A 26,166-nucleotide genomic window follows, 5' to 3' on the forward strand; every position below is an offset into this window, starting at 1 on the left:
ATCTTGTTCATCCAGTCGTTGTTCGACTTCTGTATTCAATGCAAATTCCGCTTTCGAAAAACAATTTTGAATAGTATATTCAGTGACATCGTTTGTCCAAACTTTTGCAGTTCAGAGATGCAATTTCTAAGGTTAATTGTAACCTCCAAGTTTATATTTTCTGATAACGCATTGACAATCTTCATTATTATTCTCTTTCGATAATGAAATTTAAAATTTTTAATAATATCTTGGTCCATTGGCTGGAGTTTTAACGTTACGTTTGGTGGTAAAAACAACTTCGCACTTTTAAGTTTGGCATGATGTGCCGGACAGTTGTCAGTTACCAACACGATTTTCCTCTTTTCTTTTGTTATATGCTTGTCTAGTTTTAATATCCATTCTTCAAAAATATCACTTGTCATCCATGCTTCTTTATTAAAGGTGTAGTTAACTTCCAAAGATTTTGTGCTTCTAAAACATCTTGGGTTTTTTGATATTCCGATGACTAAAAGTCTTAATATTTCACTTCCTGTGATATTTGCTCCAACTAGCACAGTGATTCTTTCTTTGCTTTCCGCCAAAACATTTATCATCCTTAAAAGCAAGTGTTCTATTCGGTAAACATTTAAAGAATAAACCATTGTCAGCATTAAAAACATCCTTACGCTCATATTCTTCCAAAATCGGTATTGTTCCTCCAACTGTTGCAATCTTCTTGCAACAGTTGTTAATTCGCTTACATTAACACTTTCTCCACAAATAATCTTTTCCACAATTCTGTGGCGCTTCTTAAATTTATCTAGCCACCCGGTGCTCGCATTAAAATCTGTATGTCCAAGGGACTGTGAAAATTTCAGAGCTTGTTGCTTAATTATTAGGCCCGAAATTGGGATATTCTTTTCACGTATCATTTGCACCCATTTTAGAACAACTTTATCAACATCTTCGTATATACACAACTTAATTCGCTTCTTGTCTGCTCCTCCTTCAATTGCATTTAAAATTGATTCTCGATTTTTTTAAAATCGTAGATAAACTGCTTGCAGGTATGCCATATTTCTCCGCAACATCTTCTTTCTTAAAACCCTGGTCAATATCATAACAATCTTTGCTTTATCATTAATACTTAAACATTTTCTTTTCGACATTGTTTTCGCAATTGTAAAAATTACTGGATTGCAGCTTTTGCCGATACATACACCGCAAACTTAGCTGCGCTGGCCATATAGTGAATTGTTAGTACAGGATATTAGAGCTGGAAAAGGAATTAGAAAATGTAAATTGGAATATCATCGGTTTGGCTGAAACAAGAAGAAGAAATGAATCACTTATAAGTTTATCAAGTGGAAATCTGCTGTACACCAATGGAAACAGTGAAAGGAGTGAAGGTGGAGTTGGGTTTCTGGTCCATAAAGATTTTAAAAACATTTTGGAATTCAAAAGTACATCACCAAGGGTATCAAGACTAATACTCAAGATTTCTAAGAGGTACAAGCTAAAGTTTATAATGATTTATGCACCAACATCGAGCCATGATGATGAAGAGGTTGAAGAAATGTACACCGAAAATTGAGAGTCTTCTAGATGAGCAGAAAACCCAATACACTATTATTATGGGGGACTTCAATGCTAAGGTTGGAAAAAGGCAAAACAGCGCAGAAAGAGGAACTATAGGAAATTTTGGAATTGGTGAAAGAAATAAAAGAGGTGAAATACTTGTGGAATTTGCAGAATCTCAAGGACTGTCAGTAATGAACACTTTTTTCAAGAAAAGAGTGAACAGAAAGTTGACATGGAAGAGTCCAAATGGATTAACAACTAATGAAATCGACTTCATCCTCACTAACAGAAGATATATTGTGAATGATGTTACCATCCTGAAAAGGTAAATGCTGGAAGTGATCACAGAATGGTAAGATGTACACTTGATATAGATGTAGGAAAGGAAAGGAAAAAACTGACTCGAGTAAATAATACAAAGGCCTTTGAAATAACAGAAGAGAAGAAAAAGCAGTATGTACTGGAACTTAAGAACAAGTTTGAGCTTCTGCAGACTGCTCAGGACCAAGATATTGACGAGGAATATTACAACTTTCTGAAAGTGATAAAGCCCAAGAAACCTATAGGGAAAAAGAAATCCAAAAAAGAAAAAATTAGTCAAGAAACACTTGTCATGATGAACCGAAGACGACAAATGAAGAGCAAGAAAAACATTGACGGGGAGAAAATTGAGTATACTGAGTTACGCAAAGCCATTAGAAAGAGACTCAGAGAGGACATAAGAAGATTTAACACAAGAAAAGTAGAACAAGCATTAAGGGAAAACAAAGGATTTAAATCAGCAGCCATGAGCAGTAATACAGAAAGACAAATGATACTGAAACTGAAGAATAGCGATGGTGTACTTATAAACAGCAGAGAAGGCATAATTCAAATAGCAGAAGACTACTATAGAGAATTATACAAGGAGCGAGGGAATGATGCCAGCAGTGTGGAAGATGGATTGCAAAGTAGCAACACATACGACATACCCGATATTCTTCCTGATGAGGTAGAACATGCATTGAAGAAAATGAAGAATCAGAAAGCCTCGGGGGAAGATGAAGTTACTGTTGAGTTGTTAAAATTGGGAGGAAGAGACAGCACAAAAACTGGCAAGGCTCTTCACAAAGTGCATTAGAAAAGGTGTGACGCCTAAGCAGTAGAATAATGCAATCATAGTTTTGCTGTATAAGAAAAGAGATAAATCAGAAATTGGAAATTATAGACCAATTAGCTTGTTATCCCACATCTACAAGTTGTTCACAAGGGTCATTACTAACAGATTACAAAGAATACTTGATGAGAATCAACCGAAGGAGCAAGCTGGCTTTAGGACAGGATTCTCAACTATGGATCACCTTCACGTAATATCACAGCTAATGGAGAAAGCAAATGAATATAAAACACCATTATGCCTGGTATTTGTGGATTACGAAAAGGCATTTGACTCCATACAGCATAAGGCAATGTTTCGGGCACTGGAAAGACAAGGCATAGATACCCCATATATTATGATTTTGAAGAAAACATATGAGAGTGCTACCTCCTTTATTAGACTAGACAAAGACAGTAGGAAATTTAAAATTGAGAAAGGAGTTCGACAAGGAGACACAATATCTCCGAAGCTGTTTACTGCTGCCCTTCAGGAAGCTTTCAGAAGATTAGACTGGTCGCAGAAAGAAGTCAATGTGAACGGAGAGTACCTAAACCATTTACAATTTGCAGATGACATTGTGGTCATAAGCCACAATCCCAAAGAATTAGAGGAAAATTTTAATCAGTTATGCACAGTTAGTAAGGATTTTGGACTAAAGATGAATATGGCTAAAACAAAAGTAATGATGAACAAGTATGCCACAGAAAGGGAAATAATGATTGAAGGAGCAGTAATTGAAAAGGTGGAGTCATATACTTATCTGGGACAAGTTATTAGCTGTAATAATGATAAGTGGCTGGAAGTCAAGAGAAGAATAAATTTTGGATGGATAGCATTCAGGAAATTTAGTCACATACTGAAGAGCAATATCCCAGTTTGTCTGAAACGTAAAATAATGAACCAATGTATATATTCCCTACCATGACTTATGGAAGTGAAACTTGGGCACTCACCAAAAGAATGGAATAGAAGCTGAGAACTACACAGCAAAGAATGGAATGAATTATATTGGGAATCAGACTGTTAGATAAGAAGAGAAACACATGGATTAGGCAGCAAACTCAAGTAAAGGACACTCATCAAAACTAAAGAACTAAAATGGTCTTGGCCAGGACACATAGCTCAAAGACATGATGACAGATGGACTAAAAAAATAACAGAATGGTACCCAAGAGGAGCTAGAAGAAAACCTGGAAGAAAAAGGCGGAGATAGATAGATGAAATTCATGAGTTTTTGGGAGGTAAATGGATGGCCAGTGCTCAAAACAGAAGGAACTGGAAAGTTGCTGGAGAGGCCTTCATCCTGCAGTGGATTGAAAATGGCTGATGATGATGATGATGATGATGATGATAGCAGGTACCGCCTACTCAATGACGTTCGCTTGCCAAGTCAATAGTATCACTCACACTTTGAAGAAATATACGACTTTGTGAATTTCTTTTATTCTGCTTTCATTCATATATACATGAAAGAAAATTTATGATTAATGTATGCTGTATGTTACTTTTCAGAAAAAAAATAAAATAAAATACAAGAGCATATAGCCTATGTGATTGATGACAAACGAAATTAAAAAAAAAAAAAAAAAAAAATCATGAAAACCATCTACTGGGAGTCCAGTTAGACGAGAACGGACATATCATATAATGATTGACATGAAGGCCACGTGGTACAATTGAGGTGAGAAGCGAATGTCACTCGGTAGGCGTTACTAAAAACCGACTATGGTAGCATTCTATGTATTGCCGCCGCAGCATGCTAAAGGTTTACCGCAGCGAATTTCGTTTTCCCCTGAGCCAACATCAATTTACAAATCTACCCTATTTATTGTAAAGTTTAATGAAAAGTTTAAATTGTAAAGTTTAATGAAACCCATTTGGTTTAATATCTGTAACAAAAATGAAACAAAGACCCTCCTATGGGCGTCAATGGCCACAAGTGTTCACTAAAAGGGTGATTATTTAATTCCAGATGCTAATAGTAAAAAAGGCCTATGTGCTCTGGATTCATTACGAAAATTTATTTTGTTTCTCAGAGCAAACTAAACATAATTACAATTAATAAGCTTTTGGCTGGGAGGCAACCTTCTTCAGATTGAATACATGAATGGCAGTTGGAATAGAGATGTGCACTGCCAGGATGGTGCGTGAGGCGCTTGGTTAATTGTTTATTGATGTTTGTGGCTGTGACGTGGCCAGCGTTTGTCTATGGATAGAATTACTGCCTCTGTGATGGGGTTAACTTGGCAACCACTGTTCCTGTTCAAAGAGGCATCCGAGCATTTTTATATTTAACGATTCCAACCAGGTGTGCTTTAGGTAATGGCGGGACCTGTCCACAATCACGACATCGGGGTGTGGGTCGATGTCGTGGTGGGTTGTCCAGACATGCTCGGCGATAGCTGAGTGTTCTACATCTGCCAAACGGATCGCCCTTTTATGTTCTGTTGTGTTGTTTGTTGTTATTTGGTTTTTAGGAGCATTAGCAACTAAGGCCATATTGCTCCGGGGTATGCGGTGGTCATTCCCTGACCTTTCCGCATCCTCCGTATTTGGTGGTGATGGGCTCGAACCCCGGTCTAATCAAGAAGCATGTGCTACGCACTGCTGCTCCTTCCCACCTGGCTACGGAGGTGCCTTTTTATGTTCTGAGAGACGTTTCTCGAGTCGACGTCCAGTCTCTCCAAAGTAGCAGCTGGTGCAGTCACGGCAAGAGATGCGATAGACCAAACTGCTCTGTAGAAGAGTGGGGACGGGTGTTTTTACGTTGGAGATAAGAGAACGCAGTTTCTTGCCTGGGAGTTGGATGCATTTTATCCCATATGATTTTAGGATTCTACCGATCTGTTGTGACAGGTTGGGGTAGTATGGGATAAATGCCCTCGTGGATGACTCGTCACTGTTGGCGTTGCTGTTGGTCGTCACGTTGTCGCGTGCCTGTAGATCACACCTGTCAAGGACGTCGATGGGATAGCCACACTTCGTAAGGTCTACTTTGACTCTGGTGATCTCTTTGCGTCTTTCATCTGCGGAGCTGGAGTGTGTCCAGGCGCGAGTTAGCAAGGTTCGGGCAGTGGAGAGGAGGTGGCCCCGCGTGTGCTGACCGGAAGTTGGTAAATTGGCCAGCACACATAGGTTTGCGATAAACTGTCGTCTTCAAGCATGTGTCTTCGCGCCGGACAAGTGTATCTAGGTATGGTATAGAGTTGTTCGACTCCAGCTCAATCGTAAACTTTATGAAGGGCGATAGTGAGTTGAGGTGGGTTAGGAGTCGTTGACCTGAGTCTCTAGGGATGACAACGAACACATCGTCTACATAGCAACACCAAAAGGTGATGTGATCTGGCGCGTGTGTAAACGCACGTCCCTCTAACTCCTCCATCACGATGTTTGCTGTGACAGAGCTGACAGGGGAACCCATGGCTGTGCCATGTATCTGCTGGTAGATTGAGTCGTTAAACATGATTGCACCCACTGTTAAGCACAGTCCGAGGGCGGCGGAAATGTCATCAGGCGTCAGCCTAGTTCTGTCGCTAAGGGTTTCATTGTTGTCCAAGAGTTGTTTTGCACAACAGATGGCATGTTCCACTGGGATGGAGGTAAATAGTGATATTACATCGAACGAAGCCATGACTTGATCCTGTGAGATGGATATAGAGTGGATCCTTTCTATGAACTCAACACTGTTGGAGACGGTGTAGGTGGTCTTGCCAACTAGAGGAGAAAGAAGTCTCGAGACAAACTTGGACAGCTCGTAAGTCGGTGATCCACAGCAGGATACAATTGGTCTTAGTGGTGTGTCTTCTTTGTGCACCTTCGGCAGGCCGTAAAACCGTGGGATCTGACACCCGGAGGTGATTACGGGTTGACTGTGTGATTTTTTCTTGTTTCAGCCAGCTGCTGATGAGGATATTCACCTCTGACTCCCATCGTTCCAAAGCTCTGTTGGGGTTAACAGCTAAGGGTTTGTAGACGGAAGTGTCTCGTAAAAGCAGTAAGGCTTTCGCCATGTAATCAGTGTGGTTCATTACAACCGTACAGCGGCCTTTGTCCGCCGGTAGGATGACGATGGATGAATCCTGTTTCAGTGTCTTGAGGGTAGAAATCTGCATACGGCTGAGGTTTGAAGAGATGGGGCGAGCATGGTGTAGAACTGCTGCAGTCTTCAACCGGATAGCGTTGGCTGTATCTTCCGGGAGGCGTGATAAGCTCGCTTCCACACCCAAGGCGATGTTGGTGATCGGTGGGTGCTTTGGAAGAACGGCAAATGTCATGCCAAGGGTCAATAAGTTTATTTGTTCTGCAGATAACTGCTTGCTGCTTAGGTTCAGTACAAAGTCTGTACAATTTGTGAGAGGGGGGGGGGTATTATGCCGGCGACGAAATTGTTGGGATTCATTAAATAAAGTATTGAACTTACGTTTCTGTCGGGCACAATAACGATCTGATTCTCTGACGGCCTGGTAACATAAAGTATTGATAACATTGGTGTAGACCAGATCGGGAATCAAAGCCTTAAGGTCGGCTAGTAGGCATGCTTTGCTCGCTGAAGCACGTTGTATGTCATGATGGAGGCAGCCAATCCATATGCGCAGGGTCTTGAAGCTGAAGTTCCGACAGGCACGTCCCATACGCTCATTAGAAAACGGTTGTTTGTACAGAAACCTTTCGGTATAATCTTGTTAGCTTTGCATCTGTGTGCAAACCTCAGGTGTTGTCTGGCACGGGCTATAAAGATAAAATCTTTCTGTAGTCTCACGACCATATCATATGCTGGTTGGCCAAGAATAGTCCGAACATAATTGCGCATTAGCATCTTCCTTCCGAAGATGCTAATGCGCAATTTCGGAAGGAAGGAGGCAGTATATTTGAGCGCTGTTTAGCAGTAAATGCTTTAAAATCTTCAAAAATGCTTTTACTAATTTTTTTAAAAATTCGTTATAGAGAGACTAACACTTCATTATATGGGGTTAATATTACATGTAATTTCGTTTCAAGGTGCAATGTTTCGCAAAAAAATTCGTAATATAGAGAAATTCATTAAATAGAAGTTCGTAATAGAGAAGTTCCACTGTATATAATAAACGGTTGGTATTGCAGGTCTTTATGTGATCCAAGGCTAACTCTACAGCATGCAGCTCTGCAGTGGAGATGCTGCATTCAGAAGAATCTGGTGGGATATAGTAGTGTCCAGAAAGATAGCAGCAGATTCGACACATGATTCAGACTTCAAGCTGTCTATGTATGCTAGCAAGAAGTCGGCATGGTCAGCCTGGTGTGCTGAAGAGAGCTGCAGGTAGAAAGATGGAGCATCAGACTTTGTCTAGTTCTTAAGGGAAAAGTTACATGCTAGAATGTGAACATGCCAAGATGGAAGGGTTTGCTTTGATCAATCTTGTCTACACTATGACATCCAAATGTTGGAGAGTAGTGCTTGGACAGGAATACCGAAAGAACAACTGCCAGTCTAACTGGTTTCGTACAAATTTTCCTATTGTACTCAAAATTGGGCTCAAAACACAGATTTCCATGTAGGATGGTCTGGCAGGGATTTGAGTTTTAAGGCATACTTGAGAGACAACTGTTTATGTTGGTGATAATGGTGGTTCAATATTTTCTGTGATGTATATGGCTGCATCACTGATCGGCTTAACAGACTGAAAGGCATTCCAGTCTGCCTGATCAATTATCCATTGCGGTAACCAAAAAGGAAGACAGTCTTCCACTAATGAAAGTGGTTATCACAGAGAAGTGATCATTTCCATACAGGTTCTCCTCCACATCCCAAATAGTAATAGCCATATATTGCAAGGAAGCCACAGGCTTTTGCTGCACTGGCTGGGAGAAAAAAAACAAAAGTAGATAAAAAACAAATTATTTTCTTCCCACAGGTAACTATCCAGTTGACCTTTAAATTTTTTCAAATTGTCAGTCTCAATCACCTGTGAAGGCGACCTGTTCCAGCAATCAACGACTCACTGAGTCGTTGATTGCTGGTTGTTAATAACAGTATGCTATTGCAACAGGATCTAGAAAATTCGGGCAGATAAAAAAGTAGCGAATAATTCAAAACAGTAAGGAAGATTTTATATTATTAATCACCAAAGTCTCGAATGGTTATATACCATTAAAAAAATACAACACACAAGAAAGATTCCAAGTTGGATGAATAAGAAAGTTGCCAGATTACTTGAGCAGAAAAATATGGCATGGAAAAGTTACAGAGCAATAAAAAGTAATGAAGCCTATAACGGCTACAAATTGATCTGTAACAGCGCCACAGAAAAGGTTAAGATGGTAAAGGCAAATTATGAGAAATTGCTAGCAAAGAGTGGGGATAAGGAATTCTTCACATATTTAAATGCAAAGAAGAGAAATACAAACCAGATCAGATCTTTATATAATGGATGTGGGACAGTATTAGATACCTCAGCTGAAGTTGCAGGTGAACTCAACAGTTACTTTGCATTGATATTTACAGAAGGAGATAAACCCTTTGTGTCAATGAGAAATTATGGGAGTGAAGTTGAAAGAAAAGGTAATTAATGATGTTCAAATTTCACAGGTTTATTTAATGAAAAAAACTTTCAAGCCTACATGTCAGTAAGGCAACTGGAGCATATACCCTATAATCTTAAGGAAGGCAGCAAGCAAGTGCACTGAATCATTGAGGCTAATTATGAGAGCATCACTGGACTTGGGAGTGATTTCGTTAGATTGGAAAAGTGCCAATGTATATCCAATACATAAGGGCTGTTCTAAGAGTGCAATAGGAAATTACCGGATGGTCAGTCTAACTTCAGTAGTAGGGAAAATCATGGAGACAATGACCAAGAGAGGAATTCATGATCATTTAGATAGAAATGAAATTCTGAAGGATACTCAGAATGGTTTTGTGAAGGTAAAATCATGTTTAAGTAAACTGGTTAGCTATTTTGACAGGGTCACTCAAGAGCTGGACTTACGAAATAATTTCGACATTGTTTATTTGGATTTCAGCAAAGCATCTGACTCAGTCCCACATTTTGGTTACTTTATAAGCTGGAATACGTTGGAATCACGGGAAAAATCCTTAGCTGGATGGCTTTGGAACAGGAGGCAAAGGGTTGTGATAAATGGTTATTCTTCATATTGGGTTGATATAAGAAGTGGGGTTCACCAAGGATCAGTATTAGGACCACTGCGGTTTTTGATTTTCATAAATGTCATCGATAAAATGAGGGCGTGATTTCTAAATTTGCAAGTGATATAAAGATTGGTAGAGTAGTTAATGATCACCACAAAGCAGAGCTTCTTCAGAGTGACCTAGATAGACTTCAGGGATGGTCAGAAAAATGGCAGATATGCCTTAATCCAGAAAAGCATAAGGTATTCCACCTGGGGAACAGTAACCCCAAAATAACTTATACACTTGGTGGAGTTGAACTAAAGCCGGTAGTGGAGGAAAGGGACTTTGGTGTTATGATAAGGTCAGACATGAAGTTGTCCAAGCATTGCAGACAGGTTGCAAGGAAGGCCCATGGTGTCCTATCGATGATTTATAAAACAATTGCTAGTAGAAATAAGGATGTCCTAATCCCATTATATAAGGCTATTGTTAGACCATACTTGGAATACTGTGTTCAAGAATGGGGACAACACGTAAAGAAAGACATCATGCTTCGTGAAAGGGTCCAAAGATGGGTAATTTGCCTGGTGAGATCGGAAAAAGAGGCATAAGTAATATGAATGAGGACGAAATCATGGTTATAAATGATTCTAGAACTAGAGGCTATAATTTCAGGTGACTGGGGGGGGGAGGAAATGTTTGGACTGGATTGCAAGAAGTTTTATTTTTGCCAGAAAGTTATAAATTACTGGAATAAGTTACCTACATGGGTGGTAGAGGCTGACAATTTGGAGAAATTCAAAGGTCAGCTGGATACTTACCTAAGGGAAGAGGGAAACACAAAGGTTATCTATTTCGTTTTCTCTTATTACTTATTTATTATTTTAAAATTTCTTCTTATTATTATTATTTTATTTTATTTATTTTTTTGGCTGGTGCAGCATAAGCCATAGGCTTCCTTGCACCATGTGGACATTGCTAATACTAATATTAAAATATCATCCAAAGCTCTTCTTAACTACTACAAAATAGACCACGGTCTTCATAAACACATTAATCTTAAGAATCCCGACCCCTTCCTTTATTTTCAGAAGCTTGAAAGTTCACTGACCTTGACTTCTAGTCTGTCCCATTACCTAGACTTCTTGCATGTACCAGATGTCAGCAGCAGGTGACATCTGGTACAGGCCCTTGTGAAGTGGCTAGTAGCTTTATCCTAAATTATCAAACCAACTTTATCTTCTCAAAAACTTAGAAAGCTCAAGCAGATTATCATACAAAAAAAAAAAAAGGATATATTAGAAAGCTCTGATGTAGAATCAAGATTCACCAATATACCTCTCACAGATGTCAAAGATAACCTTGACATTTGGAACAGGACCAGGGTATGTCTGCCAGGGGCAAAGGCTGATGACATTGTAGAGTGGATATCATCTATTAAGGGCACAAAAGGTGATATAGTACGTTCTGTACTATATCACACTATATAATTCTGTACTATATCACAAAAGGTGATATAGTACAGAATTACTTAACAAGTACAGGTCACTGTTGAAAAAAAGCCGTGAATTAGGGTTGAATTTGAAAGTGTCTGCAATTCTGCCCAGACACGATAGGAGGGAGTATATGATGAGAGCCTTGTCGATCAATTCAGCCCTGGAAAGATTGTACAAGGCTCAAGGGGTAGAATTTTTTTCAGCCCGGACTGTACTTGTTAACAGGAGAGACTGCTTCTACAGGGATGGGATACACTTAAATAGAAAGGGTGCAAGAATATTTGCTGATGCTATCGAGGCAGTGTTAGGTGGGTCGGAAAACTGCTCGCTTGGTGGGATACAAAGACTAATAGATTAACAGTAGCCACTGGCAGAGGTGAAAGTGATTCTTGCACTGCTTCTATTGGAATGAGCAGAAGCCTGAAAAACAAGATTCAGGATATTTCAGAGACTGCTGGGAGTCATTGCGGTACAAGTAAACACATGGGTTATGTTAGGGTAGCTAAGAATAGAAACAAGTGCATGTATACTTGCATGTACACCAATGCTAGGAGTTTAGTAAATAAATTTGATGAATTTGAGGTATTTCTCAAAACATCAAAGGCAGATATTGTTGGGATATCAGAGACGTGGTGTCACACAGATATAAGGAATGCAGAACTGGAATTTGGGGAGTACAACATCTACAGAAAGGATAGACAGGATAGGAAGGGAGGAGGGGTTATGCTATTAGTTAATAAACACATAAAATCCAAGGAAGTGAAGCCAGTCGACATCGCTGGACAGTGAAGTGTCGAGTCAGTTTGGTGTGACATAAGCATTGGGAGATCAAAATTGAGTGTAGGAGTGTGCTATAGGCCTAATGACTCTAATGAGTATAATAAGAAACTGTACAGGGAAATAGAGTGGGCCAGTAAATCAGAGTCTTATAATGGGGGATTTTAATTTCCCAGATATTGACTGGAATTTGTGGATTGGTCACTCACACACTAGCAAGGCTTTTGTGGATTTATTGGATGATTGTTTTCTACATCAGCATGTTAGAGAGGCAACTAGAGGGAGTAATACTATTGATTTGATTATCCATAGTGATTCTTCATGCATTAGGAATCTGCAGATAGAGGAACCACTAGGTGGCAGTGATCACTGTGTGCTGAAGTGGGATTTACTCAAAGAGGTAACTACCATCAGGGGTAAAGGGAAGGATTATTGCTTTCGTAAAGGAGACAACGATGGACTGAGACAGTATTTAAATTCTATACAGTGGGACCAACTGATAATGTTACCAACAGTAAATTCAAAATGGAAGCATTCAAAGAACTTATCTTGGAAGCTACTAGGCTTTACATACCAACTAAGAAATATTGTTCAAGGTTTAGGCCTAAATGGATGTCAGATGAACTAATGAGACATATGGCAGAGAAGAAAAATGCATGGGATACATACAAATTAACACGTGACACAGAAGCCTATGATAGATACAAGTTGATCTATAACCAAGTTACAAAGGAGGTTAGGCAGGCGAAGGCAGATTACGAGAAATCTTTGGCAAGGGATGCAAAGAAAAACAGCAAAGAGTTCTTTACTTATGTAAACTCTAGAAGGAAGGGGATGAATCAGATTGGTCCACTTGATATCGATAGGTCAACTTGTTGATGATCCTGCTCAGGTAGCTAACAAACTAAATGAATATTCTGCATCGATATTCACACAGGAGGAGTTATTCAGTTAGAGGAATGCCAGAGGTGTATTCAACTCTGGCAGTAAGCTAGACAATCTTATAATAACTGAGAGTAAAGTGGAGGAGAAATTGTTGAAGATAAACACAAGAAAGGCCCCTGTGGTGGATGGGATCTATCCAGTTATATTAAAGGAGGCAGCAAAGGAAGTAAGCAAACCCTTAGCCATAATTATGAGAGCTTCCTTGGACTCAGGGGAGGTACCCACAGACTGGAGATGTGCAAATGTCACCTCAATTCACAAAGGAGGATCAAAGGCTGACACAAGTAATTATAGACCTGCGAGTTTAACTTCTGTTCCAGGAAAATTAATGGAGGCACTGGTTAAAGAAGCACTGCAGGATCATCTAGACAAGACTTCAGTTATAGCTCGGACATAGCATGGTTTTGTTAAGGAAGTCTTGCCTGACCAATTTGATTGGATACTATGATGCAGTCACAAAAGAACTGGATGCAGGGAATAACTTTGATATTATATACTTGGATCTTAGAAAGGCTTTTGATACTGTTGCACATGGAAGACTGCTGCACAAATTGGAGCAGTGTGGCATTGGAAACAAATTGCTGCTATGGATAAAGGGGTGGTTCAGGGGGAGAAGACAGAGAGTGGTAATCAATGCACACTGCTCATCGTGGACTAAATGTTATTAGTGGAGTCCCTCGGGGTTCAGTGTTGGGTCCATTATTGTTTTCTATATTTATAAATGATATTGATGATGGTATATCAAGCTTAATGTCCAAGTTTGCAGACGATACGAAGGTTGGCAGGGTTGTCAAGGACACTACTGACACTATGCTGCTGCAACAGGATTTGGAAAGGTTGAGCAGATGGGCTTCGAGGTGGCAAATGAAGTTTAACATTGACAAATGTAAAGTACTACATATGGGAAACAGCAACTCCAGAGCAAAGTATCAACTCTGTGGTACTACACTGACAGTGGTAGAGAATGAAAGGGACCTGGGGGTGGTTGTGCAGGCAGATATGAAGTTTTCTGAGCAGCGCAGATGGGCTGCAAGAGTAGCTCATGGTGTATTGTCAAGGATATATAGGAATTTTTCTAGCAGGGATAAGGAAGTGATTATTTCCTTGTATAAGGCAATGGTCAGGCCACACCTAGAGTACTGTATACAGGTCTGGAGGCCTCATTTCAAAAAGGATGTAGAACTACTGGAACGAGTACAGAGAAGGGCAACAAGATTAGTGAATGGAACAAAGGGGCGCTCTTACGAAGAAAGGCTTAAGTTTTGCAAATTACAGTGTCTGGAGACTAGGCACCAGCGAGGTGATCTGATAGAAGTGTATAAAGCCTTGAATGGTTTGAGCATGCTCAATGCTGATGGGATTCTTCCTCTTGCTTAGAATAATCACCTGAGAGAGCATAAATTCAAATTGAGGAAAGACAGATGTAGGATAGACGTGCGGAAATTTGCCTTTAGCCAGCAGGTAGTTGGTTGGTGGAACAGACTTCCATACCTTGTCGTGGAAGTTGATAGCCTAAATAAATTTAAGGCTCAGCTGGACAGGTATTTCGAACGAATGGAGGGGTGAAGTGGAAGGGTTTTTTTTTTTTTTTTTTTGGCTGATGCTGCATAAGCTTGCTTTCTTGCAGCATATGCCTCTACTAATGCTAATGTGCCCACGGAGGCCACCTTAGTTTCTCTCAAAACATGACATCTTAGATATCAATCTTACAGCCAGTCAAGCCTATTTCCAGTCTGAGGGTATTTTCTTCTGGAAGAAGCAGCAGAGCAAGGGGGAGAATCCACTGTCTCCTCCCCACACTTCTGGCAGACTTCAAGCCTAAGAGTATTCCCAGTCCACAACTAAGTTGTGGGTCTGATTTGGCAATGATATTTTCTTGTATGGAGAACAAAGAGAATTTAGGAAATTTCTATTCCTATAAAAAACATATCAAAATATTAACTGGAAGAAAATATATTAATCAGAATAAACACCCTATTCAATGTGCTAGTGAAAAGAGGAGAAAATTTACATCATAAGAGGAATTTACCATAGACCTACTGATATAACAACGATCCATCCAGTGTTGAGTTTGATACAGTGAAGGAACTGATACAGTTGTTGTTGTTGGTATGAAAGTTTCACGACACAAGGGCAACTGTGGCCAATATGTGTCTGCCAGCGTCATTACGTTCATTTTAATGATTTAGGATGGATATATCAGAGTGTATTTATTATTCCTAGATGTTTAATATATATAAAGAGCTCACTTAGGTTTGCTTTGTCACCAAGTACATAAGAGAGGGTTAGAGGAGCTTGCAAGTTTGCTAATGATTGGAAGGATGTGGTACGAACAGCTGAATAGGTTGGACAATCAATCAGGATGTGCCTTACTGTAAGTTGTATCTGACAGACAGAGCAGAGCGGGGGATCTTCTCTTAAAAGTAAATGTTTGCGAGCGAGGAAGGTATGCCCAATGCACAGCCTTTTTAATATAACTTCCTCCTGTCTATTTGTACGCGAGCTAGAACGCCACGAACACAGATCGTTTTTTATTCTGCGAAGTTTATTGCACGATTGGTCCCTCCAAAGTTGTTTCCAGATGGAAGTATATTTGGTATGAAATACATCCCTATAATCTGTAAATGGTACAAACTGAAAGTTATCTAGTATATTAAGATCTGGATTTTTTGTGGCTTGGTCTGCATGATTATTTTCCAGCATGGCTGGGAATCCAACAGATAGACACTTGTTTTCTTGCTTTATGCAAAACTCCGAGTTTTTTTTTGAAATGCTGAATCAAGGAATTTGAGGAATATTTGCTGTTCTTAAAGCTGCTACTGCACTAAGGGAGTCAAGTATAGATTTGAGCAGGTAGAAGTTGAAGCTTAGTAATATCATCCAGTGCTAGTTCAATAGCATACAATTCTGCTGTGAAAATACTGCAAACATGAGGCAAGGAGACAGATATAATATATTCCAGTAAAACTACTGTGGCACCTACCGAGTTGTTCGATTTTGAACCATCCGTGTAAATCTGATGACTGTTTCTATTTTCAAAACTGTGCAGTGCATGAAGCTTCTGTATAACGATTGGAGAGATCTCTTTTTTATTTCTGTTTGTAAGATGTGATATAGACAAAGGCGCAGTCGAAATCCAAGGAGGTTCTGAGTTTATATCTACCGCAGAAATGTGCTGGAAATGTATTTCCCAAAATTGAGCTAAGTGTCTGAGACGCAGTCCTACTGGTTTATTTTCATTTGGCTTGGAATCATAATTCCTTGTCCATGGTGGATCGTGAATAATGGACCAATTTGGATGTGATGGCTGACTGTATATTTTTGCCGTACATGCACGGTAGATAATCTCGTCGAAGGTGCAGCGGGGGTTCCAACTGATACAGAGGTTGATGCAGTAAAAGAACTGATATCAAGGCTGATGCAGTGAAGGAACTCTCTGGAGACCCTATTAAACTGTACTCCTCTCACCAGAATTGGAACAAGAACTAGGCAGGAAAATACATCTTTCAGAGCAATGGTTATTCCACAGGATTTTGTAACATGATCATAGCCAACAATATTGGAGAAATTCTCACTTCATCTTCTCCCCCTAAAATGAAAGGGCACAGAAAAATCTTCCTTTGTCTTCCCCACATCATTCTAGTGTGGAGACAGTGATCTCAAGAATAGAAAAGATGAATGTCCACATGCACTTTTACAAGGCAAGAAAAAAAACAAGTTTACAAACATTCAGACAAAGCAAAAGCATCAACTAAGCTATGTCAAGACAGAAGTAAGGGAATAGAAGGACAGTAGACAGCAAGGTGTTTTTAGCCTTCTTTTTTACTCTCTTCTATATTTATGTTTCAAAATTGCTAATGAATTAGTTATCAAAAATTTTAATAAATCATTTGTTACTGAAAGCAATTAAGTGTTTCTGTAGATTTAAACTTACCATGAAATTATTAAAGGAAATCACTGTACAGCAAATGTTAAAGCAAAAATGTCAAACAATTTTCAGAGGTAGATTTGGTTTTACTTTTTTATAAAAAAATTTTCAATAGAGGAAAAAATAAATTAATAAAAAAACAAACGATAATTGGCAACTTTCATACAAATATATTACAAAAGTAATACATATTACTTTTTTTGGAGAAATTGGAGTAAGACGTTGATGCAAATGTCAATGAAATACAGGGTGTGGCAATAAAGTCCCCAGACTGGTGCTATGTGGTCATGTTCGGTGAGTTTGAAAATATACGTGGAAGTGGTAAGTTCCAGTTCGAACTTTCTCCAAAAGATGGTGGTGCAGAGATTGTCCAGTAGGCTGACAGGTTGCAAGTAACAAGTTTCGTTAGTAGTGTTCAAGTTCTGTTTCACAATTTTTCCATGGAGCAATGAGTATCAAAATTTTTGATTTTTCTTCAAACTGGGAAAATTTGCAACAGAAATACAAAATGTAAAAAATTGTTTACGGTGATGAAACATCAAGTTGTACCAGTGTGCTTGAATGGTATAAGCGACTCAAACATGGATGTGATGATGTTTGCAATAACCCAAGAAGTGGGCATCCTCAACTTTTCAAAATGAGGACAGAGTTGTAAATGTTTGGGAAAATTGTGACCAGAAATTGTCATTTAACCCTCAAAATGATGAAGATATGAATAAGGAGATGATTTGTCAAATTCCACATGAAAATTTAGTGAAAAGGAAAGTCTGTACAAAATTTGTGCACAGCCTTAAGAATTAGCAGAAGCAACAAAGAATGCCATCATGCGAAGACTTCATCCAGACCCATCAAGACAATCCTAATTTCCTTTACTGTACTGTCGGCTGAGATGAGTGTTGGGTGTTTTCAGTACAACCCAGAGACGAAGCATCTGCACATGCAGTGGACTTCAAAATCATGACCAAGGCCCAAAAATTTTCATTTACCGAAGTCCAAGATCAAGGCAATGCTGATCGTCTTTTTATTATTATTAGCCATATGGTGCAAGGAAGCTTGAGGCTTTTGCGGCACAAGCAAAAAAAAAAAAAAATAATAATAATAAAAATAAAAAATTCTGAGTTACCCTGTGAGAGAAAGAGAGAGACCAAGAGTCAGAATAGGATGTGATTCACAAAGAATTTATACTTGAAGGGGAGTAGGTCAATGCTGCATTCTATGCAAAAGTGCTTCAAAGACTACTGAAGTGCAGTTCCCAGGTGAGGCCACAATTTTGAGAGGAAAGGCAGCTGGCTCTTGTTGCACAACAATGGCCCGCCCATTCCACACTTGTTGTGAAGACATTTCTCATGAAACATTGCATTTTACAGATCTAGCACAGCAGATTTTTCCTCTTTCTCAAGGTGAAAACTGTCCTCAAAGGAAAGAAATTTCAGGATGTTGAGGACACAAATAAAAACGCACTGGCTGAACATCATCTTTGGATGCCTTTTCTGACTCTTTTAAAAAAACTTTTAGAACAGTGAAATAAGTTATTTTATTATTTTTTTTTAATTTGGTTTTTAGGAGCATTAGTAACTAAGGCCATATTGCTCCGGGAATATGCGGTGGTCAATCCCTGACCTTTCCGCATCCTCCGTATTTGGTGGTGACCAGTGAAATAAGCGCATTCAATCAAGTGGTGATTATTTTGAATAAAAACTAGGCAATTTTTGAGCTCCTTCACTTTATGTTCTTTTTATTGCACCAGTCCAGGAACTTTATTGCCACACTTCATATATAATTTTTATTGTTAAAGAATTCAAACAGTATCATAAATAAAGATATAGCTAGAATGTGATCATATTTATCATATAAAATTGTGCATAAAATCTGATAATAGGACGACAATATCAGTATACCTCTTGCTTGCCTTTCAAGGACTGCAGCTTTAATTTCCTCTAGGAATGTCATCGGTTTAGATGTTTCTGAATAAGAAAATGATGGATAGATTGAATCAGGTGAAGGATGAGAATTTTTCACTGGAGAAGACTGTAGACGGCTATTATCTAAAGGAGTAATTACTGGTGAAGGCAAAAAAGCATTCTCATCTGCATTCTTTGATAACTGAAAACTGATAAAACAAAAAAAATCATGGTGATCTGCAAGCCTAAAAATTAAGCTGACACTCAACTTAAGGTCTAAGTATAAATAAACACAACTATAAATGAAACAAATATAAATAAAAAATTATATGTAATAATAATAATACATCGCCCAGACTAAATTTTCGAAATTATTATAACATTATATAGCCGATTTCCAATAAAAGGACTTACTGTGTGTGTGTGTGTGTGTGTGTGTGTGTGTGTGTGTGTGTGTGTGTGTGTGTGTGTGTGTGTAGTTAACAGCAAAAATTAAGGAAATCACAGGACTATTCAAGGTTACAATATCCTCAATTCTTACATGGCCAAAAGACAGGAGATCCACTTTTTGAAGCAGTAACTGTGGCAAAAAGAGTATACTAGTGGAGAGCAACGACAAATTCAGATAAAAAAAGGATAAAAGCAAAATGAGGGTAATTCACCAAACTTCCACTGAGCTAGCCTAATCTAACAAAATACATTCAGCTTAGGCCAAGATCAACCCATATCTGCTTGAACAATGCATTGGGCACACAAAATTTGGGTTTAGAGGTTTTAACCCTATTTTGCCCATTTTGAACAAAAAAAAAAAAAAAAAAGCTCCAGTGATGTTTGAAATAGTATCTAATAAAACAGCAAAACAGGGCAAGGAAGCAAGGTTCATTTAGCATCTGCTATCAAACCAATAACAATAAATTTACATACTTTTATATTTTATCTACTTACAAATATGTTTGCTAGCTGTCATATCATCAGGTATAACAGCAGACAAACTTATCTGGAATACTCTTCCCTAATGGGGAAGCATTACTTATTTGAAGTATAACCAAAGAGGCAACTCATTGTGAAGGGATTCACAACATGATATGTAATGAAATGATGCCATTGTAATAACTGGTTAATTCACTGTGTATAGACATGATACATTGTCATTAATTTATGACTACTTCCAAATATTAATCCAATTGCTCATTAAATTAGCGTTAGCATTAGTAGAGGCATATGATGCAAAAAAGCAAGCTTATACACATCTGCCTTGAATTTATTTAAGATTAAGTTAAAGATAAGATAAAGTTCTACAACAACAATAGATAGAAGTTTGTTACAGCAATGAACCACCCACTGGCTAAAGGCAAATTTCTGCACATCTATTCTATAACTATCTTTCCTCAATTTGAAATTAGGTCCTTGAGGTTGTCACAGACATTCTCTCAGATATGCCAGACAAGCTGTTCTTGCTACCTGGGAGTCTAAAACGCTGATGGAACTGATATTCGGGTGACACTTAAGTCAAAGTGGACCCAATTTCGGCGAAGTCCGGACGGTCTATGACAGCCAAATCCTCTGCTTGCACCTTCACGATGGTGGGACTGTTAGTAATCCTGGGTATAACCTTCATGCACAAGTACATGGTGGGTGACCACCCAGGTGTGAACCAACGTAAGCAGGGGTCGAGGTGTGGCGCCCACACCACATGGAGGAACGCCGCCCCTCTATGTTACCAGGCAGTACTAGGTGGTAGATGACTCTCATCAACCGGTGAAATACCACCACTTTGCTTATTGGATGCTTGAAGTGGTGGAACCCATGTTTAGTCTCTAGAGCTAAGTTCCGGCCAACCCTTCCCTATCTCTTCCATCATGCAGTATGATTGATGATTTTTGAGGTTATGATGAATGTCGTGGCGAGATCCAATATTCCTTACATTTCGAGGGTACAGCTCTAAAACGGTGTTCGCAGGCCGGCCGCTAGTTAGACACCGGACTGAACCTATTGGTAACTCTCTAGGAAGCTTCCGGATCAGCTAGTGTATAATCTTGCTACCTCTACTCTGCCAGATAGTGACTGGAGGGAGTCCGAGTAGTGTGTATGCGGGGAGCATTGTCGAGGCCACGTTATGTCAAGGATCTGGGTATATTCTTACCACGTGTACGACATATCCAAAAATTTCATTACTTCATACAGCATGTCCCACCCACTTTTTCTTACTATTGAATACACCATGAATTGTCAAAATAATAGAGCAAGCTTATCTGCGAAAAGATCTAAACCTCCCAAGGACTTCCTAATTCATTTCACAAATATACGTGGTCTCAATTCTAATCTCAACGATGTCCATTTCCACTTGCAGTCTTCCAAACCCCATGTACTTTTTCTGACTGAATCTCAGTTATCAGTTAATTCAACTACTGCTCATCTCAGATGTCCAAATTATTTGCTGTATGATTCCTTTCGCCTCAAAGGTGGTACTTGTGCATATGTCCGTTCTGATATTCCCTGTCAGAGACTTGGCAATTTGGAATCTCCTCTCTTTGATCTTCTCTGGCTTAAAATCTCTCTACCTCATTGTGTAAAATTCATCTGTTGTCTCTACCGTTCTCCCAACTCGACAAATCACTTGGAGCTCTTTGACTTCCTCTCTTTGCAACTTGACTTTCTCCAGTCCAACTTTCCTAACAATGAGGTAATTTTCCTTGGTGATTTTAACGTTCACAACTCCAGCTGGCTTCCGTTTTCTAGTCACACCGACCCAGCAGGTCGAGATGCTGAGGCTTTTGCAATTACTAATGACCTAGCACAGATTGTTCACTTACCTACAAGAATACCGGACAATCCTAATCATACAGCCAATACGCTTGATCTTTTTCTCACAAACAACCCTTCTAAGTACAAGGTTGAAGTGAGAGGTCCTTTAGGCACTTCAGATCACAACTTGGTGATTGTCGCTTCTCCAATGGAACCTTTATCTCATGGCTATTCCCAACCTCGTATTGTTTGGCATTACAAGAATGCAAAATGGGATGACCTGCGAGACTTCTTTTCTTCCTTTCCTTGGTCTGATTACTGTTTCAAAATTTCTGATGTCAACGTTTGCTCAGATCGTGTCAGTGAAATTATTCTTGCAGGAATGGAATCCTTTATCCCACACTCCACTTTAAAATCTCGTCCTTTATCTAAACCTTGGTTTTCCAATAAATGTGCTAAGGCTGTCCAAGAGAAGAACGTTGCATATCGTAATTGGCTTGTTTCTAATTCTTCAGTTTCATTTTCTGCCTACACCAAAGCTCGCAACAATTGTAAAGCAGTTATTAATCAGTCCAAACTAGAGTTTGAACAGGCTAAGAGTAGAAAACTTGCTTCTTGCCCTAATGGTAGCCGAGCATTCTGGTCTCTTGCCAAAGCTATTGGCCGCAACTTTTGCCCATCTCTGCTCCCACCTCTGTCCAAACCAGATGGTTCTGTTGTCACTTCAGCCAAGGATAAAGCTGACCTGCTAGCATCCCATTTTTCTTCGAGCTCATGTATTAATGATCTTGGTAAAACACCTCCCACCATTCCTAACACGCTCCATTCAATGCCTCCTGTGGTCTTCCGTCAAAAGGATATCAGAAGGATTTTGATGAATCTTGATGCTAAGAAAGCTCCAGGTCCTGATGGTATTTCTCCACTTGTTCTCAAAACCTGTGCTCCTGAACTTACTCCTATTCTTTGCCGCCTTTTTTCACTTTCTTATTCCAAAGGTGTTTTTCCTTCTGCTTGGAAATTTGCTCATATCCAGCCAGTTCCTAAAAAGGGTGACAAATCCCTCCCATCCAATTATCGTCCCATTGCAATTACTTCTACTCTTTCTAAAGTAATGGAGAAATCAATTAACCGCCAACTCTTAAACTACCTAGAAACCTTCCGTCTGATCAACGATCGCCAGTATGGATTCCGTCAGTGTCGATCCACTGGTGATATTCTGGCTTATGTTACCCATTTATGGACTAATTCAATGGAAAGGTTCGGTGAAAGTCAAGTAGTTGCTCTTGACATCTCAAAGGCTTTTGATCGTGTTTGGCATAAAGGTCTTCTAAACAAGCTTCCATCTTATGGTTTGCCAACTGTTTTTAGTAATTGGTTATCCAGTTTTCTCTCTGATCGCTCACTGAGGGTGATGGTAGATGGCTCTCTGTCTTCTAACTTCTCCACTAATGCCGGTGTCCCCCAAGGTTCAGTTCTTTCCCCCACTCTTTTCCTCTTGTATATCAATGACCTTCTTCCACTGACTGGAAATCCTATCCATAGTTTTGCTGATGATAGCACATTGCATTCAACTTTCCATTTTGAGAAACCTTGTCCAGCTCAATCAGCTTCAAGTTCTCGAAAATCTGCTGCCAATTCCTTAAATGCCGATCTTCAGGTAATTCTCCAGTGGGGCAAAGATAACTTAGTTGATTTCAACCCTTCTAAAACTCAATCTTGTCTTATATCTCGCAAAAAGGATTCTTCTGCTCCTATGCTTATCTTTAGTGACACTCCGATTTCTAGGCAAAATGATATATCTCTTTTGGGGATTACCCTGACTTCTAATCTCTCTTGGCACAAGCACATTAAAAATATTGCTTCCTCTGCATCTAAAAAACTTGGTTTTCTCTTTCGCTCTCGGCGTTACTTTTCTCCCATACAGCTGCTCACTCTGTATAAATCGCAAATCCGCCCTGCCATGGAATATTGTTCCCACATCTGGGGTGGTGCCCCCAGAACCTCTCTCAAGCTTCTTGATTCCATTCAGAAGAGGGCAGTTAGGTTAATTAATGATTCATCTCTAACAGAGTCTCTCCACTCGCTTTCTCATAGACGCACTGTTTCTGCTGCATGCCTCTTCTACAGATACTTCCATGGGCACTGTTCTTCTGAATTGGCTTCTATAATTCCCGCTCTCTCTTTCAAAACAGTCCGAACACGTGCCGCCACCAGCCAACATCCATTTACTGTCCAACTACAAACCCACAGAACCAACTTTTCATCTTCCTCATTTATTCATTCAACTGCCGTTTTCTGGAACAACCTTCCTTCATACGTATTTCCTGAAAATTACAATCTACAGAAGTTCAAGTCCAATATCAACAAATATCTTCTTTCGTCTTCTCAACCTCCAACCCAAGCACGGTACTAAGTACTATAGGTTATAATACCTCTCGTGTTTGGGGTTCTCATAAAAAAAAAAAAAAAAAAAAATGTCCCCTCACGAAATTAATGTGGGCAAGAGGAAGAATCCCATCAACAATGAGCTTGCTCACACCATTCAAGGCATTATACACCTCAATCAGATCACCTCACTGGTGCCTAGTTTCCAGACACTGTAATTTGCAAAACTTAAGCCTTTCTTCATAAGATCAGCCCTTTGTTCCATTCACTAATCTTGTTGTCCTTCTCTGTACTCATTCCAGCACCTCTACATCCTTCCTAAAATGAGACCTCCAGACCTGTATACAGTACTGAAGGTGTGGCCTGACCACTGCCGCATATACAAGGGGATAATCATCTCCTGATCCCTGCTAGAAAAATTCCTGTGTATCATTAACAAGACACCATGAGCTATTCTTGCCGATTGTCTGCACAGCTCACAAAACTTCATATCTGATTGCACAATTATCCCAGGTCCTTTTCATTCTCTACCACCCTGAGTGTAGTACCACACTGTTGATACGCTACTGCTACCCATATGTAGTACTTTACATTTGTCAATGTTAAACTTCAGTTGCCACCTCTCAGTCAATCTGTTCAACTTTTCTAGATCCTGTTGCAGTAGCATACTGTCATTAGTGTCATTAACGACCCTGCCAACCTTCATATTGTCTGCAAACTTAGACATTAAGCCTGATATACCGTCATCAATATCATTAATAAATACAGAAAATAACAATGGACCCAACACTGAACCATGAGGAACACCATTAATAACATTAGTCCACGGAGAGCAGCATCAATTGATTACCACTCTGTGTCTTCTCCCACTCAATCATCCCTTTATCTATAGCAGCAACTTGCCTTTAATGCCATACTGCTCCAATCTGTACAGCAGTCTTCCATGAGCAACAGTATCAAAAGCCTTCTAAAGATCCCAGTATATGATATCAAAATTATTCTTTATATCCAGTTCCTTTGTGACCACATAATAGTTTCCAATCATATTGGTTAGACAAAACTTCCCCTTAACAAATCCATGCTGTGTCCAAACTATAACTGAAGTCTTGTCTAGATGACCCTGCAGTGCTTCTTTAACCAGTACTTCCATTAATTTTTCTGGAATAGAAGTTAAACTTACAGGTCTGTAATTACTTGTGTCACCCTTTGATCCCCTTTGTAAATTGGAGATATATTTCCATATCTGCAGACCGCGGGGACCTCCACCGAGGTAAATGATGCTCTCGTAATTATAGCTAAGGGTTTGCTTATTTTCTTTGCCACCTCCTTTAGTATAGCTGGTTAGATCACATCCAGGAGAGGGCGCTGACTCTCTTTAAAAATTACAGCTCAGAATTACAGCTCAGAATTACAGCTCAGAATTACAGGCTCTGAAAAAGCAATAAGTGTTTGCCTTTCTATTTACCTAATTGTTATTTTATATTGTACTTTATACGTAGTCTTATAGAAATTTATTTTTATAAATTTCTATAAGACTACGTTATTTTTATTTTTATTTGCAGGTTATTTTTATTTTTATTTAGATAAAGAGTTTTTGTAGCTTACTACTTAATATAGGTAAAACCGTTATTTCGTTCGAATCTTGCAGCCATTGTTTTTGTATAGAGTGATAGAAAATTCAAATTTTTAATTGTGTTAACTAGGTAGCTCTAACATATAATTATATAGCGTAATACGCATCACTGTTTCTATTAGATAGCGTAGTATTGACATTTAATTAATTAAATTTATTGATCTTATTACTTTAAAATATCATGACCCAGACTAGAGCAGCAAAGCAACAAGCACAAAGTGGAAGGAGTGCTGTGACTCGGGGGGGAACTGAGGGGGGCGATTCTCCAACGCATCACAGCCTAAAAAAATGTGCAGCTTGTGAAATGTTTGCCGAACTCTCTGGGACAGAACATGATATTGCCATGGGGGATGTCTTTGTGTATGCACGATGTAAGGAAATCAGGAGACAACTCAGCGTTGTTATGGGCCTATATGAGAGCTTGAAAGACAGGGTGGATGCCCTCGAAGGATCTAAATTGAGGGGCCCATCAAGCTCTAAGCTGCCCACAACACCAGAGCTTGCACTTGGTCATCGCCCGACACAGCAGCAACCCCCAAGGCAGAAGGTGCTGGTCCCACAGGTACTA

The 26,166-nt window shown here is 39.3% G+C and overlaps 1 protein-coding gene across 1 annotated transcript in view; it reads right to left on the bottom strand.

Annotated features, from left to right (window-relative positions):
* The window catches only part of LOC150075742 (uncharacterized), a 292,105-nt gene that overhangs the window by 68,840 nt on the left and 197,099 nt on the right, over window positions 1-26,166 (bottom strand). Inside the window, exon 18 of the mRNA XM_090387865.1 lies at window positions 18,833-19,044. Within this exon, the coding sequence (XP_090243991.1) occupies window positions 18,833-19,044 (212 nt within the window). The remainder of the gene's footprint in view (window positions 1-18,832; window positions 19,045-26,166) is intronic.

This window comes from Mastigoproctus giganteus, chromosome 13 (genome assembly GCF_048544385.1).
Source record: "Mastigoproctus giganteus isolate SK-2022 chromosome 13, ASM4854438v1, whole genome shotgun sequence".
Lineage (NCBI taxonomy): Eukaryota > Metazoa > Arthropoda > Arachnida > Uropygi > Thelyphonidae > Mastigoproctus > Mastigoproctus giganteus.